The 19,475-nt window shown below is 46.4% G+C and overlaps 1 protein-coding gene across 11 annotated transcripts in view; it reads right to left on the bottom strand.

Annotated features, from left to right (window-relative positions):
- Nucleotides 1-19,475, bottom strand: part of EXOC3L4 (exocyst complex component 3 like 4) — a 158,839-nt gene that overhangs the window by 47,122 nt on the left and 92,242 nt on the right. For all 11 annotated transcript variants that reach the window (XM_063948502.1, XM_063948504.1, XM_063948496.1 and 8 more), the window contains 2 exons: nucleotides 13,893-13,993; nucleotides 10,924-11,019 (listed from right to left, as the gene is read on the bottom strand). In XM_063948502.1, the coding sequence (XP_063804572.1) occupies nucleotides 10,924-11,019; nucleotides 13,893-13,993 (197 nt within the window). The remainder of the gene's footprint in view (nucleotides 1-10,923; nucleotides 11,020-13,892; nucleotides 13,994-19,475) is intronic.

The following is a 19,475-nucleotide window of genomic DNA, read 5'->3' as shown; positions in this document are numbered from 1 at the left end:
TGGGGGGCATCTACTGGGGGCATTATTACTGGGGGGCATCTACTGGGGGCATTACTACTGGCGGGTCATCTATTGGGGGCAAACTCCTAAGGGGCATTACTACTGGGGGCAAACTACTGGAGGACATTATTATTAGGGGGCATCTACTGGGGGCAAACTGCTGGGGGACATTATTACTGAGGGGGCATCTACTGGGGGCCAACTACTGGGGGACTATTACTGGGGGCCAACTACAAAGGTGCTAACTACTGGCGGTGTAACTACAGGGGCATTACTACTGGCGGCTTAACTACAGGGGCATTACTACTTGGGGGCTAAACTAAAGAGGGGGTAAACTACTGGGGTCATGACTGCAGGGGAATTACCACTGGGGGCATAATGACTGGGGGCATTACTACAGGCAACATTACTACTGGGGGCAATACGGGCATTGCATAAGGGGCACCACTACTATGGGGTCTATATAAGGGGCACTACCAGTACAGTGAACATTGCATAACGAGCGCTACAACTGTGGGCATTGTATAAGAAGCGCCACCTCACATGCACCGAAGCCGCACGCAAATGTACTTGCCCCTTCCATGGTGCCCCCCCTATCATTTTCTTCTGGATCCGCCCCTGGGGGGAGGTTTAGGGTTAGGCTGCGGGAGGAGAGGGTTAGGCTGCAGGAGGGGAGGGTTAGGGTTAGGCTGTGGGAGGTGAGGGTTAGGGTTAGGCTGCAGGAGGGGAGGTTTAGATTTAGGTTGCGAGAGGAGAGGGTTAGGCTGCAGGAGGGGAGAGTTAGGGTTAGGCTGCGGGAGGGAAGGGTTAGGCTGTAGTGGGAGGGATAGGCACAAGGAGGAGGTTAGGATAAGGTTGTGGGAGGGGAGGGTTAGGGTTTGGCTGAATGAGGGAGAGGTTAGGGATTGGCTGAATGAGGGGGAGGATAGGCTGTGGGTGGGGATAGTTAGGGTTAGGGTGTGGGAGGGGAGGTTAAGTTAGGCTGTGGGAGGGTAGGGTAGGATAGGGTTAGGCTGCGGGAGGGGAAAGTTAGGGTTAGGCTTTGGGAGGTTAGGGTTAGGCTGCGGGAAGGGAGGTTAGGCTGTGGGAGGGGAGGTTAGGGTTAGGCTGAATGAGGGAGAGGTTAGCGTTTGGCTGAATGAGGGGGAGGATAGGCTGTGGGAGGGGATAGTTAGGGTTAGGGTGTGGGAGGGGAGGTTAGAGTTAGGCTGCGGGAGGGGAGGTTAGGGTTAGGCTGTGGGAGGGGAGTGTTAGGCTGCAGGAGGTGAGGTTAGAGTTAGGCTGCAGGAGGTGAGGTTAGAGTTAGGCTTTGGGAGGTTAGGGTTAGGCTGCAGGAAGGGAGGTTAGACTGTGGGAGGGGAGGGTTAGGGTTAGGCTGTGGGAGGGGAGGTCAGGGTTAGGCTGCGGGAAGGGAGGTTAGGCTGTGGGAGGGAAGGTTAGGGTTGGGCTGTGGGAGGGGAGGTTAGGGTTGGGCTGTGGGAGGGGAGGTTAGGGTTGGGCTGTGGGAAGGGAGGTTAGAGTCAGGCTGCGGGAGGGTAGGGTGGGTTAGGGTTAGGCTGCTGGAGGGGAGGGTTAGACTGCAGGAGGGGAGGTTAGGGTTAGGCTGCGAGAGGGGATAGTTAGGGTTGGGCTGTGGGAGGGGAGGTCAGGGTTAGGCTGCGGGAAGGGAGGTTAGAGTCAGGCTGCAGGAGGGTAGGGTGGGTTAGGGTTAGGCTGCTGGAGGGGAGGGTTAGACTGCAGGAGGGGAGGTTAGGGTTAGGCTGCGAGAGGGGAGGGTTAGGGTTAGGCTGCAGGAGGAGAAGTTAGGGTTAGGCTGTGGGAGGGGGAAGTTAGGATTAGGCTTTCGGAGGTTAGGGTTAGGCTGCGGGAAAAGAGGTTAGGCTGTGGGAGGGGAGGTTAGGGTTAGGCTGCAGGATGGGTGGTTAGAGTTAGGCACTAGGGGGAGGTTTAATCATACCACCTGACCACCAGACCCTGAAGACATCGCTGGAGCCATTGGACCCGCCATACCAGGTAAGTCACCATTAGATCACCATTGACATTTTGACAAGCATGTCAACATTACAACCATGTAGACATTCGGGATGCGGTTATGTGACCGGCGGTCAGGAGACCGCAGGTCACAATACGGAGGCCGGGATCCCGAACCATGAATATCCCACCGGTCGGTATGCCGACCAACAGGGACTATACCCACTCGTAGGTGTCCATGACACCCATAGAGTGGGAATAGAACCTGTGGCGAGCAGATCGAGCAACCAAGCCCACAAGGGATTTCATTGCGCTCGTCTCCCCTCCCCCGCTGGCCATCTAACAGCCGGGATCCCAGCATCGGTAATACACATACCCAACCCAGACATTCTCATGTCGACATTTTGAAGATGCCCCTCCCATTAGTGCCCCTTCATGCTCCCCAGAACTTCCGTTGTAACCTGTCTGCGGCTGGGGTTACACAGAAGCGGGTACGGAGTTTCTAGTGCCGAGGCATCATGACCATTTATATAATTCTCTGCTATGTTACGAATGCTTCACCTGATTGGCATCTTCTACAGGCCACATATATTAGAAATCTCTTTCTAGGGAGGTCCTAAATTACCTGCTGCCAAGAGAGGGCTTTCTTCTACATCCTGGATAAGGTGACTAAACAGATAACAGGAGAACTCCGCCAAAAGCACTAGTTTGGGGAATCTGTTGACAGAAAAGGGGTTGTCCAAAAGTAGACAACTAATAAGTCTGTAAGTTTGGGACAAGCATATTTCTTTAAGTATAAGAAAAGAGTAAAATCTACCAATTACAGCATACGTCAGATACTCATAGAATAATACATGCAACAATCAAAAAAAAAAATAGATGGCTACAGCAGGTTACAGCCACAGAAGGGACTAATTCTGATTTGGGTGTATGGATGGCCATCAACCATCAATGATTTTGTAACCATCAGTGGTCTATGGCCAACGATGTGTTTTTTTTTTACTATCGATGTCACAACACCAATGCTGGACAACGTTATCAGTGCAGGTCCTATGTTTAATGTCTGCGTATTCAGTCATCGATGGCTAAACTATCAATGGTTTTCTCATGATGGTTTATACCATCGACCATTGATGGTAGAGTTGTCAATGACCATCGTGAGTTGGGTGAAAAGCAAACAAGACAGTAACTTTGTATCTGGAACAAACCATGTAGAAACGGAGGGGGTTTTTGCATCCCTGTATTGAGGAAGGGGGTGGACTGCACACTCTAATTTTAAAGAGCGGGATGTATTAACATACATCGCCGCACCTCGCCGGTTACCGCAGCGATGTTGATCGCGTATGTACTAACATATGCGATCAACATCGCAATGCGGTGACGGAGGCCCCCCGCGATACCTGTTAGGTGGTCTGCGGGGGGTCTCCGTCACCTCCATGGGGTCCCCACACAGGCTAGATGCCGGGAAGCAGCAGCAGGCTGCCCCCGGCGCCTCCTCCTCCCCCCTGCAGCCGGAAGGACGTCCGGCTGCGTTGCTAGGGGGAGGAGGAGATTACCTTCCGGGTCCGGGGCATCATGGAGGAAGGTAAGCTGGGGGGGAGGAAGGGGTCGGCGTCTGCGGCGGTGTCGGCGGGTTGCGGCAGTCGGCGAAAAGAAGCCCATAGGCTTCTATAGGGTATCGCCATCCAGAGATGGCGATACCCTGGACGCCGAAAACGCGGCGGTAGGGTGTTAGTAAATATGAAAATGCGGTAAAACCCCCGTTTTCAGGGGTTTTACAGCATTTTTGCTTTAGTACATCCCGCCCAATAAGAGGTGCCACCATACTGGGACTTGTAATATTATAAAAGGAAAAACAAAAAATCCAGGCGCACACTCTAAGCACTAAGAATACTAATATCAGTAATCCTATTGCTTAGAGTAGAGGGTTTCCAACTAGGGTCCTCAAGGAGAGCTGTTTCTGGACAATTAGGCTCCCATTGCAAACAGTAAAAATTGCCCCTGCCTGAAAAAAATATGTTTTACAGAATGTTGTTAAAGTCTTACTGTGTGAAAGTGTTTATTATTTTTCATTCATTGTTTGATTGCGCCACCTTGTGGTAGCTATTTTACATTTCAGTATAGGAAATATACAGTTCAGGGTTTTTTTCTCCAGTTACCACTGCTATGACGAGATACCTAAATGATGTTTAGCACCAGGTGTGGAGACAATACATTTGAAATCACTAAGAGCTGGAGACAAGCAGCACAGACTAATTCATTAATAGTCATTTTTCCCCACCTAATTATTTGCTGTACCATATCATTTGTATGTTTGGACTACAGTATGTTCATAGAAAATGTGATTTCCACCAGATATGTTGATATCAGTAATTAGTCCTAATAAAATCAGCTGTGTTTTTTTTTGTTTGTTTGTTTTTTTGGTGACACTTTCCCTTAAGGGGGTCTAAGATTTGTTTTTCCAACTCTTGTGGTAAAGTGTACGCTCCACCATATCGCTCCACCATATTGCAGGCACCGCTGTCTAAAAAAACCCAGTGACCATGCTCTAAGAAAGTTTTTAGGTTTAAGATAAGGGTACGAGGCTTACATAGAAGAAAAAAAACCCACTTACACACATACAAAAAGTTACAAACCAAAAAAAGAAGAAATTACAGAAACGTGAAGTGTATAATCCTGCCTATGTACTGGGGTGGACAGGGTTGGACATAGCATTTTGCATCATTGTGCCACATCGCTTCCCACCTTGAGGCGGATAAGCACTTTCCACGAGAGTGGTTTGTTCACTTGGTTCCAGACCCTGCGAGTCTCTGACTGAGAAGACATCTTTGAATATAATAATTTATGCATGTATATCGCAACGGTCCCAAATTAGGTGGCATAGTCCAGATTTGATGGGTCTACCTCACCTTCTGAGTTATGTTTCTTTTGTCCCCATGGTCAGTGATGGGCGGTGTGATCCACTATGGACAGCACAGTTGAAGGTATAATTAAACAAAAAGTACATACACTTCATTGCTGGTAGGGGGGACTCCTAAATAAATTCCTAAATGATTACAAGCCAGTGGGGCAGTGGGAACTTCACGTGATCACACTCCATGGGATGAAAGGTAAAGACACCTTATTTAGATTTCCTCATAACCCTGTGAGCAAGAGTAAGAAGAGATGGAGGCATCTCTTTTGTGGAAAAACTTGCCCTGTCCAATGGGAGGAGCTGGATGGATTGGCCATGCATGGATTGGGATGGATTGGTCATGCAGTGCTACGTGTGGCTGAGAACTCTTTACATTACCATGAGCTGGTGGGTTGGGGGACATTTAAAGAGGAGTTCCCTGGATAACGAGGGACACAGCCTTTTACTCCGTGCAAAAAAACTTAATTACTTGTGCTTTAAATGGGAGCCATTGTGCATCTTCCAGTTGTATTTTGATCAATATGATTTGTTTACACTGGAAAAGAGGCGGCTGAGAGGAGACATTATTAATATTTTTAAATACATTAAGGGACAATGCAAGGATTTATCAAAAGATTTGTTTATCAAAAAAACACTACATAGGACACTAGGACACCCCCTGAGGTTAGAAGAAAAAAAATTCCATACATTACGGAGAAAAGGGTTCTTCACAGTAAGAGCAGTAAGGATTTGGAATTCTCTGCCAGAGAAGGTAGTAATGGTGGCCTCAAACAATAAGTTTAAAAATGGATTAGATAAATTCCTAGCGGAAAAAAATATCCAGGGATACAGCATTTAATTAATATAAATTAAAAAAAATTAAAAATTAAAATACAGGTTGAACTCGATGGACATTTGTCTTTTTTCAACCTCAACAACTATGTAACTATGTAAAACAATCAAACACAGAAAAGTATCAAATAGGGACTGTCACTTCAGCTTGATTTATATTGTAAAGAAGACAGTGAGGCTGCATCTCTCAAAATAAGTCTTAATTACTGTACATGTTTAACATTTGTATGTTTAAGACCTCACGTTAATCAAATTGCACCTAGAAATGCCCTTTACCACAGAAGGGCAGCTGTAAAGCAGGGACTTCCCATAAATGCTGGGCCACCGGGAGATTCTTCACTTTGCCACCCTATATGGGGTTTGGCCGGGGCAGGTGCTAGAGTGTTCGTCGCCCCCCTGAAAACAAAAAATTTGCGCCCTCCTATACTTTTCAAAGGGACAGCGCGTGCTGAAAAATGGGGTGTGGTCTCACAAGGAAGGAGCGTGGCCACACAATAGTACCCCCATTTAAAATTACGCCACATAGTAGCACAATCTTATTCACATTACACTGCACCTAGTAGTGCCACTTATACACAACATGTCTCCAGTAGCAGTGTTGCTTATATACATAATGCCCACAGTTGTAGTGCCGCTAACACATACTGTCCCATGTAGTAGTGCCACTTACATATAATGCACCCTGTAGTAGTGCCGCTCATATATGCTACCTGTAGTACTTCCGCTTACATATAATGCCCCGTAGTAGTGCCGCTTACATATAATGCACCTGTATATTGGCGCTTACATATAATGCCCTAAGTAGTGCCGCTTACACATAATGACACATGTAGTAGTGCCGCTTACACATATTGACACATGTAGTAGTGCAGCTTACATATAATGCCCCTGTAGTAGTGCTGCTTACATATAATGCCCCTGTAGTAGTGCCGCTTACATATAATGCCCCTGTAGTAGTGCCGCTTACATATAATGCCCCTGTAGTAGTGCCGCTTACATATAATGCCCCTGTAGTAGTGCCGCTTACATATAATGTCCCTGTAGTAGTGCCACTTACATATAATGCACCCTGTAGTAGTGCCGCTCATATATGCTACCTGTAGTACTTCCGCTTACATATAATGCCCCGTAGTAGTGCCGCTTACATATAATGCACCTGTATATTGGCGCTTACATATAATGCCCTAAGTAGTGCTGCTTACACATAATGACACATGTAGTAGTGCCGCTTACACATAATGACACATGTAGTAGTGCCGCTTACACATATTGACACATGTAGTAGTGCCGCTTACATATAATGCCCCTGTAGTAGTGCAGCTTACATATAATGCCTCTGTAGTAGTGCCGCTTACATATAATGCCTCTGTAGTAGTGCCGCTTACATATAATGCCCCTGTAGTAGTGCCGCTTACATATAATGCCCCTGTAGTAGTGCCGCTTACATATAATGCCTCTGTAGTAGTGCCGCTTACATATAATGCCCCTGTAGTAGTGCAGCTTACATATAATGCCCCTGTAGTAGTGCCGCTTACATATAATGCCTCTGTAGTAGTGCCGCTTACATATAATGCCCCTGTAGTAGTGCAGCTTACATATAATGCCTCTGTAGTAGTGCCGCTTACATATAATGCCCCTGTAGTAGTGCCGCTTACATATAATGCCCCTGTAGTAGTGCCGCTTACATATAATGCCCCTGTAGTAGTGCCACTAACATATAATGTCCCTATATTGGGCAATACAGATGGTGTAGTGGTTAGCATTACTGCCTCACAGCACTGAGGTCATGGGTTCAATTCCCACCATAGCCCTAACTGTGTGGAGTTTGTATATTCTCCCTGTGCTTGCGTGGGTTTCCTCCAGGTACTCCGGTTTCCTCCCACAATCCAATAATATACTGGTAGGTTAATTGGCTTCCAAAAATAATAATAATAATTAGCCCTAGTGTGAATGTGTGTGTGTGTGTACATGCGATAGGAAATATAGAGTGTAAGCTCCACTGGGGCAGGGATTGATGTGAATGGCCAAATATTCTTTGTACAGCGCTGCGGAATATGTGTGCGCTATATAAATAACTCATAATAAATAAATAGTAGTACCGCTTACATATAATGCCCCTGTAGTATTGCCGCTTACATATAATGCCCCTGTAGTAGTTCCGCTTACATATAATGCCCCTGTAGTAATGCCGCTTACATAGAATGCCCCTGTAGTAGTGCCGCTTACATATAATGCCCCTGAAGTAGTGATGCTTACATATAATGCCCCTGTAGTAGTGCCGCTTACATGTAATGCCCCTGTAGTAGTGCCGCTTACATATAATGCCCCTGTAGTAGTGCCGCTTACATATAATGCCCCTGAAGTAGTGACGCTTACATATAATGCCCCTGTATAAGTGCTGCTTACATAAAATGCCCCTGTAGTAGTGCTGCTTACATGTAATGCCCCTGAAGTAGTGACGCTTACATATAATGCCCCTGAAGTAGTGACGCTTACATATAATGCCCCTGTAGTAGTTCCACTTACATATAATGCCCCTGTAGTAATGCCACTTACATAGAATGCCCCTGTATAAGTGCTGCTTACATAAAATGCCCCTGTAGTAGTGCCGCTTACATGTAATGCCCCTGAAGTAGTGACGCTTACATATAATGCCCCTGTAGTAGTGCCGCTTACATGTAATGCCCCTGTAGTAGTGCCGCTTACATATAATGCCCCTGTAGTAGTGCCGCTTACATATAATGCCCCTGAAGTAGTGACGCTTACATATAATGCCCCTGTAGTAGTGCCGCTTACATGTAATGCCCCTGTAGTAGTGCCGCTTACATATAATGCCCCTGTAGTAGTGCCGCTTACATAGAATGCCCCTGTATAAGTGCTGCTTACATAAAATGCCCCTGTAGTAGTGCCGCTTACATGTAATGTCCCTGTAGTAGTGCCGCTTACATATAATGCCCCTGTATAAGTGCTGCTTACATATAATGCCCCCCCTGTAGTAGTGCCGCTTACATATAATGCCCCTGAAGTAGTGACGCTTACATATAATGCCCCTGTAGTAGTGCCGCTTACATGTAATGCCCCTGTAGTAGTGCTGCTTACATATAATGCCCCTGTAGTAGTGCCGCTTACATATAATGCCCCTGAAGTAGTGACGCTTACATATAATGCCCCTGTATAAGTGCTGCTTACATATAATGCCCCTGTAGTAGTGCCGCTTACATATAATGCCCCTGTATAAGTGCTGCTTACATATAATGCCCCTGTAGTAGTGCCGCTTACATAGAATGCCCCTGTATAAGTGCTGCTTACATAAAATGCCCCTGTAGTAGTGCTGCTTACATGTAATGCCCCTGAAGTAGTGACGCTTACATATAATGCCCCTGTAGTAGTGCCGCTTACATATAATGCCCCTGTATAAGTGCTGCTTACATATAATGCCCCTGTAGTAGTGCCACTTACATATAATGCCTCTGTAGTAGTGCTGCTTACATATAATGCCTCTGTAGTAGTGCCGCTTACATAAAATGCCCCTGTAGTAGTGCCGCTTACATATAATGCCCCTGTAGTAGTGCTGCTTACATATAATGCCTCTGTAGTAGTGCCGCTTACATAAAATGCCCCTGTAGTAGTGCTGCTTACATATAATGCCCCTGTAGTAGTGCTGCTTACATATAATGCCCCTGTAGTAGTGCCGCTTACATATAATGCCCCTGAAGTAGTGACGCTTACATATAATGCCCCTGTATAAGTGCTGCTTACATATAATGCCCCTGTAGTAGTGCCGCTTACATATAATGCCCCTGTATAAGTGCTGCTTACATATAATGCCCCTGTAGTAGTGCCGCTTACATATAATGCCCCTGTATAAGTGCTGCTTACATATAATGTCCCTGTAGTAGTGCCGCTTACATATAATGCCCCTGTATAAGTGCTGCTTACATATAATGCCCCTGTAGTAGTGCCGCTTACATATAATGCCCCTGTATAAGTGCTGCTTACATATAATGCCCCTGTAGTAGTGCTGCTTACATATAATGCCCCTGTAGTAGTGCCGCTTACATATAATGCCCCTGAAGTAGTGACGCTTACATATAATGCCCCTGTATAAGTGCTGCTTACATTTAATGCCCCTGTAGTAGTGCCGCTTACATATAATGCCCCTGTATAAGTGCTGCTTACATATAATGCCCCTGTAGCAGTGCCGCTTACATATAATGCCCCTGTATAAGTGCTGCTTACATATAATGTCCCTGTAGTAGTGCCCCTTACACACATTATACCCAGACACACAAAAATACACACACACACACACACACACACACACACACACACACACACACACACAGATATACACACACATGCAAAAATACACACACACACACACACACACACACACACACACACACACACACACACACACACACACCTTTCTCCCACCTACTCTCTTCCCATAAAATTACCAACCACAGTCTCTGCTGTAGCATCCTGCACTGGACTAGGATGCTACAGCATAGCTGGCTGGAGCTGTGCTGTAGCATCCTGGTCCCGTGCAGCCCCACCCTTATGTCCCAAGTAGCTCCGCCCCAGTTCCGTGTAGCTCTGCCCCCTTTTCTTGCTGAACGCTGTTGCTGTCAGAGGGGAGGGAGGACGCTGCAATTGCAAGCTGCCGGCCCAGCGCTGCTGCCTTTCAGTGTGACAGGTGCAGCAGCAGGGGACATCAGCGGGGATGCAGAGCAGGGAGAGCACCTCTCCAGCCTGGCGCCTACCTGCGCTGCATCCCTTGGCTGAGCGGTAAGTGCCGAGCCTGGGTTTGACCAAGTGTGAAAGATGGGGCCATGCCCCTTTGACAATATCAGAGGCCTCTTTACCTGCAGCATGGCGGCACAATGCTGAAGGGGTGGGCGTGGCATATGTACTTTGTTCCTTATCCCCCCTGACTAAATGCAACTTCTCCACCCTTTTAATCTACTTTAAATTATTAACCCCTGCAAAACTAAGATTATTCCATCCAAATTGTCCCATCAGATGCACATCAGCAACTGCCGCCATCTTGACCCTCAAGTCCATGCACTTCTCCATAAAACCGGGTATAATTGAGCAAAACTAGACAGATAGCACAATTTTTCATGTGAACGGTAAATGATAATTATTGCAACTTTTCATAATAAGCAGTATTGCAACATTATCTCTATTTTCCAGTCACTCACCTGAGCTTCGTTAAACTGATGATGTAGACGACCGAATACTGAACGAAGAAAGCTGTGAATTTACTACCAGACCATTCTTGGAAAGCAGCCTGCAGTCTAAGGAAAAAACACAAAGGTTATCTATATATATATAAAAGGCAAAAAAGGAGATTGACTCACTGATTGACTCATCACAAAATCTCTTAAACCACAAGGCCCACAATCTTGAAACTTGGCAGGTAGCTTCTCCTTAGGGCCCAGGAGCTTGCTAAGAACCGGTTTTACAAATGTTACTGTCCATCCACGGTAATCGCCAAAACTGTATGTATGTATGTATGTATGTATTTATTTTCCAGCATAACTCTGGAATGCCTGCAGCAATTTACACCAAACTTGGTACACGTATGACTTACAATCTGGGAACAAACATTGTGGGGGTAAAACACCCCTAGCGCCTCTGGGGGAAGGAAAGCAGCACAGAGTATATCAGGTGAAGCATAACTCCGGAATGGCTGGAGCAATGTACGCAAAAATTGGTACACATATGACTTACAGTATGGGAACAAACATGGTGGGGGTCAGACACCCCTAGCACCCCGAGGGGTGAAGCAGCAGCACAGAGTATTTCAGCAGACACCATAACTCTGGAATGTCTTGAGCAATTTACACCAAACTTGGTACACATATGACTTACAATCTGGGAACAAACACTGTGGGAGGTAAGGCACCCCTAGCACCCCTAGGAGTGGGACAGGTTTATCACCTTGATCACTGGTATATCACTTCCTTATGCCATCTCCAGGTTAATACATCTGCCTCAAAGTACAGACTTCACGAGCAAGGAGTTGATATCTCAGGGTAAGCATGTGAGAAGGACTGAGAGAGGGAGCATTGGTCTTAATTCAGACCTGATTGCAGCAGCAAAAGTTTTCTCGAATGGACAAAACCATGTGCAATGCAGGTGGGGCAGATGTAACATGTGCAGAGCGAATTAGATTTGGGTGGGGTGTGTTCAAACTGAAATCTAAATTGCAGTGTAAAAATAAAGCAGTCAGTATTTACCCTGCACAGAAACAAAATAACCCACCCAAATCTAACTCTCTCTGCACATGTTACATCTGCCCCACCTGCAGTGCAGCATGGTTTTGCCCATTAGAGATAGATTCTACTGCTGCGATCAGGTCTGAATTAGGCCTCCAATACAAGTAAAGGGCCGTAACTAGGGGCATGCTAGCAGTACCGCTGTCCAGAGAACAGGGCTCTCTGGGCGCCACTGTCACTGCTCCATGTCCCTTGCTTGTGGCTAGCAGGCACCTGGAACCCTGCAGCAACTATCACTGCAACGGTGCTGCCCATAACGTTTTTTGGATGCTCCAGGCACTCACGATGCCGTCTGTGCATCTGCTTCTGCATCCTCAGGACACGCTGAGTGGTTATGCACTTTCCCCAGCCCTTCATGATGTCAAGCACTTAGGGGGTGGGGCTGACACATGGTGCTCAAAAGCCCTGTTACAGCACTGCTCTTGGTGCTTAGCCGTTAGGAATCCAGAAGAGATTTGGGGTTTGGAGGTGGATGCAGTGTCGCTGCTGCAGGCAGTTGGCCAATTTAGGTCTGTACATGCGTATGGGTCTCACACTGCATGGGTCCTGCTCAGATACACAGTTCAAAATAAGACTCGGGGTCTGTGGATTTTAGTTGGTGGGTGGGGTTGGCGAAGCCAATGTGGGAAATTCACAGGTATGTCGCTGAAACCGTCGCATCCACAGATGCACAGCCCTTCACAGGAGACCATACTCAGATGGAGAAACTGCACCTGCCGCTCCAAGACTGAAATGCAGTGTCTCAAGACCCTGCATGTGGGCATCACAGACGAGACTGTGGGAAAGAGGCACAGCTGTGTCTGACTCAGAATCAACCAGTTGCTCGTCTGTGGGAAAGAGGCACAGCTGTGCCTGACTCAGAATCAACCAGTTGCTCGTCTATGAGAAAGAGGCACAGCTGTGTCTGACTCAGAATCAACCAGTTGTTCGTCTGTGGGAAAGAGGCACAGCTGTGTCTGACTCAGAATCAACCAGTTGTTCGTCTGTGGGAAAGAGGCACAGCTGTGTCTGACTCAGAATCAACCAGTTGTTCGTCTGTGGGAAAGAAGCACAGCTGTGTCTGACTCAGAATCAACCAGTTGCTCGTCTGTGGGAAAGAGGCACAGCTGTGTCTGGCTCAGAATCAACCAGTTGCTCGTCTGTGGGAAAGAGGCACAGCTGTGTCTGACTCAGAATCAACCAGTTGTTCATCTGTGGGAAAGAGGCACAGCTGTGTCTGACTCAGAATCAACCAGTTGCTCGTCTGTGGGAAAGAGGCACAGCTGTGTCTGGCTCAGAATCAACCAGTTGGTCGTCTATGGGAAAGAGGCACAGCTGTGTCTGACTCAGAATCAACCAGTTGCTCTCCCCCTGGTATGTATCTGGTGCCCTTATCCCACCATTTTAGTTCGCATGGTACTTTCTTATGTAATCAAATAGAAATAGGAGATGATCTCATCAATTTCTTTTATGTGCGATCAGGATCCAAGTGGCACTTTTCAGACCTAAGCTGGGTTGTCTACCTGGGCTGCAGCTCCCGGGAAAACCCTAACAGCCAGCCTACTTACCTTAGTGTCCTATAAAGCAATTTTCTGGATGGATTAGAGGTAAGAGAATACAGATTGGGAAGCTGGGGATGAAACAATACAGCTTCTGACCAGCAAATGGCGGTGTTGGAACCATTGGAACCAGCCTCCCGATGCGGATTCCTTAGACTCCACAAATCTGTAGTGCATTTCATTTTACCGAGTGTAAACTCACTGTACATTATTTTTTGGTCTATTATATATTTGTTATGCACAAACTACGTGTGAACTGGCAGCTCTTGCCTGACAAACTGGGAAGATAGAACTTCCCAACTCGAAAATCCTACAATTGCCCCTGTATGAATAATAAATCTAGACACAAACCTTGCAGCAAATGCGCCCAATTCTTCCACACAAGCCTGAAATGACGAGGTCTCCAATTCTTCGGAAAGCTTAGCTGACTCTCTGACATGTTCTCCTATCATCTATAAGAGACAATATCGTTAGTACCGCACAAACTGGAAAACAGTTGCCAAAACTTTGCATACAAAAGCTGTCCAAATGCGCCAGTTAGTGATCATCCCCAACTTCTGGGTCAGTGGCATTCCTGTAGGAGGTATTGGAGAAGCACCAGTCATACAGAGAATCAGGGATGTCTCAGATACCGATGCATTCTTCACATCAGCATAATTCTGCTGAGCAATCAGAAGTCCAGAAAGGAAACCGTAAAATAGTAGTTGCTCATTTTCTTCTGATTTTGGGGTGCCATGCCCCTATTTCTGCACCCATATTTTCAGGTATGTGTATGATTTATTACATCATGATGGCTAATTCAATCTGGCATCAGCAGCTGGTTGTACAGCAGTGGTGGTGTTACCGCAGATTATGCTGCCCAATGGTGAATGCAGACAGCAGGTACTCAGGTACCTGGTTTATACACTCTCTACTATGGAGTGTATCTAACCAACTATTCAACAATTCTTCATACTAGGCGGATTGTTGTATCCAAATCAATCAATAATCTAATCCGATTAGAGGAACAATTTTCATCCCAAAGGATCACATTGAAACTGATTGAAGAGTGTGTAATAATAGAATAAAGGTATTGCAGTATAATAATTGGGCATGCAATAAGATTGTCTTTTTCGCTCTATTGAACCAAATAACTTTTTTTCTTACATATTACTACAATGATCTGATTTAAAGCAAATGGAATGTAGTATTCAGATTACGTCGTATGCTGATGCAAATTTGCAAGAAATAGAATTGTTCATTCCAAAAACAAAAGTATTTCACATGTAAGGCCGGTGTTAACGCATCACACGGGGCTGAAGCAGAATTGAACGCAAATCCATTTTACCGATGCATCTTGCGTTTTTTTAGTACTGCGCTTGCTCCAGAGCCAAGCGCACGCATCTATGGGTGATGCTGAGTCGAACGCAACTCAATTGCATCTCCACTTGTGATGGAAGGGGCATACTTCGCTGGTTAGGGGGCACTCGTTCCTGGGGAAAGTTGTGCATACGTGAAGATACACTTGTTTTTATATGGATAATTTACACAAACGATAGGGCTGGTGCAAGTGCGATCGGATAACGGTGGTCATTCCGAGTTGATCGCTCGCTAGCAGTTTTTAGCAGCCATGCAAACGCTATGCCGCCGCCCACTGGGAGTGTATTTTAGCTTAGCAGAAGTGCGAACGAAAGGATCGCAAAGCGGCTACAAAAAAATGTTGTGTAGTTTCAGAGTAGTTCCAGACCTACTCAGCGCTTGTGATCACTTCAGACTATTCAGTTCCGGATTTGACGTCACACACCTGCCCAGCGTTCACCCAGCCACGCCTGCGTTTTTGCTGGCACGCCTGCGTTTTTATGAACACTCCCTGAAAACGGTCAGTTGACACCCAGAAACGCTCACTTCATGTCAATCACTCTGCAGCTAGCAGTGCGACTGAAAAGCTTCACTAGACCCTGTGTGAAACTACATCGTTTGTTGTAATAGTACGTCGCGCGTGCGCATTGCGCCGCATACGCATGCGCAGAAGTGCCGTTTTTTAGCCTCATCGCTGCAGAGCGAACGAATGCAGCTAGCAATCAACTCGGAATGACCCCCAACATCTCTAATAGGAAATGTATGGAAATGTGCTATCGGCAGAGATGCATGTAACTCCTTATCTGCATTTTTCTCCATGCATGCAATGTGCGGGCAAATTGCAGCCAAAGTTCAACTCTGCACTAAATAGCCTGAGCTGGCTTCGACTATAACGGAAACCATCAGTGTGGGTAACTCCTGTATACTGAAAGCCATCACCTGACTGGGCGGCGCAGTACTGGTGTCTCTACACAAAGAGCAGTGCACTCCCACCACCCAGACACTACAAGCAGGGTGCTGAAAAGTACTGGTACGCTTTATCATATAAAGGCCACCGGGATGTAATGAGGTCCAAGTTCAAAGGTCGTGCGGGATGGCGGGCAAACTCTGACTTTTTTCAAAGGGGTAATAATGTACAAGGCTAAACCATGACTTGTCCCTTTAAAACTATGTCAGAGTTTGGCCGCCATCCTGCACGGCCTTTGAACTTGGACCTCATTACATCCTGCCCATAGACTTCCATTAACCCTCGTTCACCAGATTTGACATTTTCATTTCCATTGGGCCTAATTCAGACCTGATCGCTCGCTAGGGTTTTTTTGCAGTGCTGCGATCAGATAGTCGCCGCCCATAGAGGAGTGTATCTTTGCTTTGCAAGTGTGTGATCGCATATGTAGCAGAGCTGTACAAAAAAATATTTGTGCTGTTTCTGAGTTGCTCAGGACGTACTGAGCCGCTGCGATCACTTTAGCCTGTCCGAGGCCGGAATTGACGTCAGACACCCGCCCTGCAAACGCTTGGACACGCCTGCGTTTTTCCAACCACTCCCAGAAAACGGTCAGTTGCCACCCACAAACGCCTTCTTCCTGTCTATCTCCTTGCGATCGGCTGTGCGAATGGATTCTTCATAAAACCCATCGCAAAGCAACGATCCGCTTTGCACCCGTGCGACACACGTGCGCATTGCGGTGCATACGCAGTTCTGACCTGATCGCTGCGCTGCTCAAAAAGCTAGTCTGCGATCAGGTCTGAAAGACCCCCCATTGTTCATACATCTTTTTTTTTAGCTGTTTCTTCAATTTTTGTAGTGATGGGAATCCAGAGTGTAAAAATATAAAAAGGGGTTACCACACACACAACACTTAAATCCAAACCTGTGTACCCTAGCGCTGAATTTGGATAACATTTTATGGAACAGGTTTATAAAGTTACTTCTGAAAAATTCACAAATATATGATACTGCGAAAGTTCATTCTATGCAATATTTCCTTCATGAAATCCAGCTTTCACAATTAGATCTATGGGTTTCTTAAATCCTTTGCCATTCTGAAGGGGTTAATTGCATCTGAAGTCACATATTTAAATTCCTAGACTTTATTTTCAACCTCCAACAATTAAAAGCACTTTGCGAGCCTGAATATCTGCTATGGTGATTCCAATGCACCATCCATTCAAATGCAAATTGATCTGAAATTGCAGTTTCAAAATCCCATCTATTGGGCTCTGCCAGGGAAAGGCTGCGAAACAGCAAATAATATGCACAAATCACAATAACAATAGGTTGCTCTATTTTATTAGGTAGATGACAAAATATTTGTATTGCACCGAACCGGCGGAGACACAAAATTAGCTTCAGTTACCAAATATCTAAGGACTGCTTCAGTTACAATGTGTCTTATTTTAGTTTTTAAAGTGCCAATATCTATATGTAATTGCCAGGATACACAGCATAGTGTAGGTAGACGAAGAAGAACACTAAAATCAAATATTCCTTTTTATAGTTAAAAATAAAATAAAATCAGTGATGCAAAAATCTGCTACTGCTGAGCGGCGTATGAGGGAAGAAGAAGCCAACATCCAACTTTGCAGATACAAGTGCTACATCCAAAGGCGCAGTATCAGATCACCATTACAACCATCGGTCATGGCATCAGCCATCTGAGTGACCCTCATAGGCAAACGCAGAGGGGGTTTCTGGTTGCCCGGAACCCCCCCCCCCTCCTCTTGGCAAGTGGCTCAAATTTTGAAAACAACAGCAATGGTATATAATACGATAACTAGAGCTACCACCACATAATGCAGTTTAAGGGACAGAGCAGAGCTGCTGCACATGCCCAGTGGTAGAATTTTCTTCTACCAAGTTTGCTGTGTGAATCCTCAATCAGTACACTGGACAAGAGAGTAGCTACCGGGAAGAAGAGACAGGAGCCTTACCATGAGGTGGGAGAATGTGTGCTTAAAAAGTGCAGTACTGGTTCTATTATGTTTGTGTATTTATTTATTATGGAATGTTTAATCTTTTTCCTGAACACTTATTTATATTATTTAAATGTATGATACAGCCTACATTACAGACCATCTATAGCGTTAAATATTAATACTGTATTCCATACAGTATACATTAATGTCCAGGGTCTTTACTAGGTTCTTCTACCGCTCCCCCAGACTCCCACAATTGCTCCAACGTTCTGCAGAGTGGGAGATTGTGGACTGCATATTGGAAACCCCGCCCTCTAGAAATCCTGCGTTTACCACTGACCGTAAGGACGTCTCAGCTCTGTAGCCATGGCCAGAAATCTGTGTTGGAAGCCCCAGACACTGGCCTTGCCACTCTCAGAAATGGGGCCAACAAGTCCTGTGTTTGAGAACACTGGCCGACTCCGCCCATTCCCCGCCGCCAAATGGCTGCAGCCTGTGAATCAGGCTATGGCTCAGGGGGTACTGTGTCCGATGGCACATGGCCCCCATCCGCACATGCGCAGTACACTAAACATTGGAGATGTAATAAACTATCGCCTTGCATACATCTCTGCAATCAGGCCCTAAATGCAAACATGCAAAATATGCAGACTCTTTGGGGTATATTCAATTAAAGTCGGATCCATTCCGACATGTATTTGTTGGAATGGATCCGACAACCCCTATTCAATCCCATCTTAATTCGACTTTTTCAAGTCGAATTGAGATGGGACGCAGAGGAGGAGTGGGGGGTGGGGGGGGGGGCGAGCCACTGGGAGACCAGCGGGGGGACAGCCGGCGGGCATACAGGGGAGATTAGCGCTACGGTAGCGCTGCAGCAGGATGTCACTCAGCCGCCCGACCTCACGGCAGCATCCACCCGGCTCCAGCAGCATGCTGGAGCCGGGTGGAAGCTGCCATGAGGTCGGGCGGGTGAGTGACATCCTGCTGCAGCGCTACCGTAGCGCTAATCTCCCCTGTATGCCCGCCGGCTGTCCCCCAGTCTCCCTGCGGTTCTCCCCTCTCTCCTCCTCTGGGTCCACATCCCAGTCCGACATCTTTTGATGTTGGACTGAGATGGTTGAAAAGGGGGCCAAAACTAGAGATGAGCGCCTGAAATTTTTCGGGTTTTGTGTTTTGGTTTTGGGTTCGGTTCCGCGGCCGTGTTTTGGGTTCGAACGCGTTTTGGCAAAACCTCACCGAATTTTTTTTGTCGGATTCGGGTGTGTTTTGGATTCGGGTGTTTTTTTCAAAAAACACTAAAAAACAGCTTAAATCATAGAATTTGGGGGTCATTTTGATCCCAAAGTATTATTAACCTCAAAAACCATAATTTACACTCATTTTCAGTCTATTCTGAATACCTCACACCTCACAATATTATTTTTAGTCCTAAAATTTGCACCGAGGTCGCTGTGTGAGTAAGATAAGCGACCCTAGTGGCCGACACAAACACCGGGCCCATCTAGGAGTGGCACTGCAGTGTCACGCAGGATGTCCCTTCCAAAAAACCCTCCCCAAACAGCACATGACGCAAAGAAAAAAAGAGGCGCAATGAGGTAGCTGTGTGAGTAAGATTAGCGACCCTAGTGGCCGACACAAACACCGGGCCCATCTAGGAGTGGCACTGCAGTGTCA

The sequence above is a fragment of the Pseudophryne corroboree genome, chromosome 12 (assembly GCF_028390025.1).
Source record: "Pseudophryne corroboree isolate aPseCor3 chromosome 12, aPseCor3.hap2, whole genome shotgun sequence".
In the NCBI taxonomy this organism is placed as follows: Eukaryota; Metazoa; Chordata; class Amphibia; order Anura; family Myobatrachidae; genus Pseudophryne; species Pseudophryne corroboree.
The sequence above is the reverse complement of the archived record's forward strand: the minus strand, read 5'-3'. Positions and strand labels throughout refer to the sequence as shown.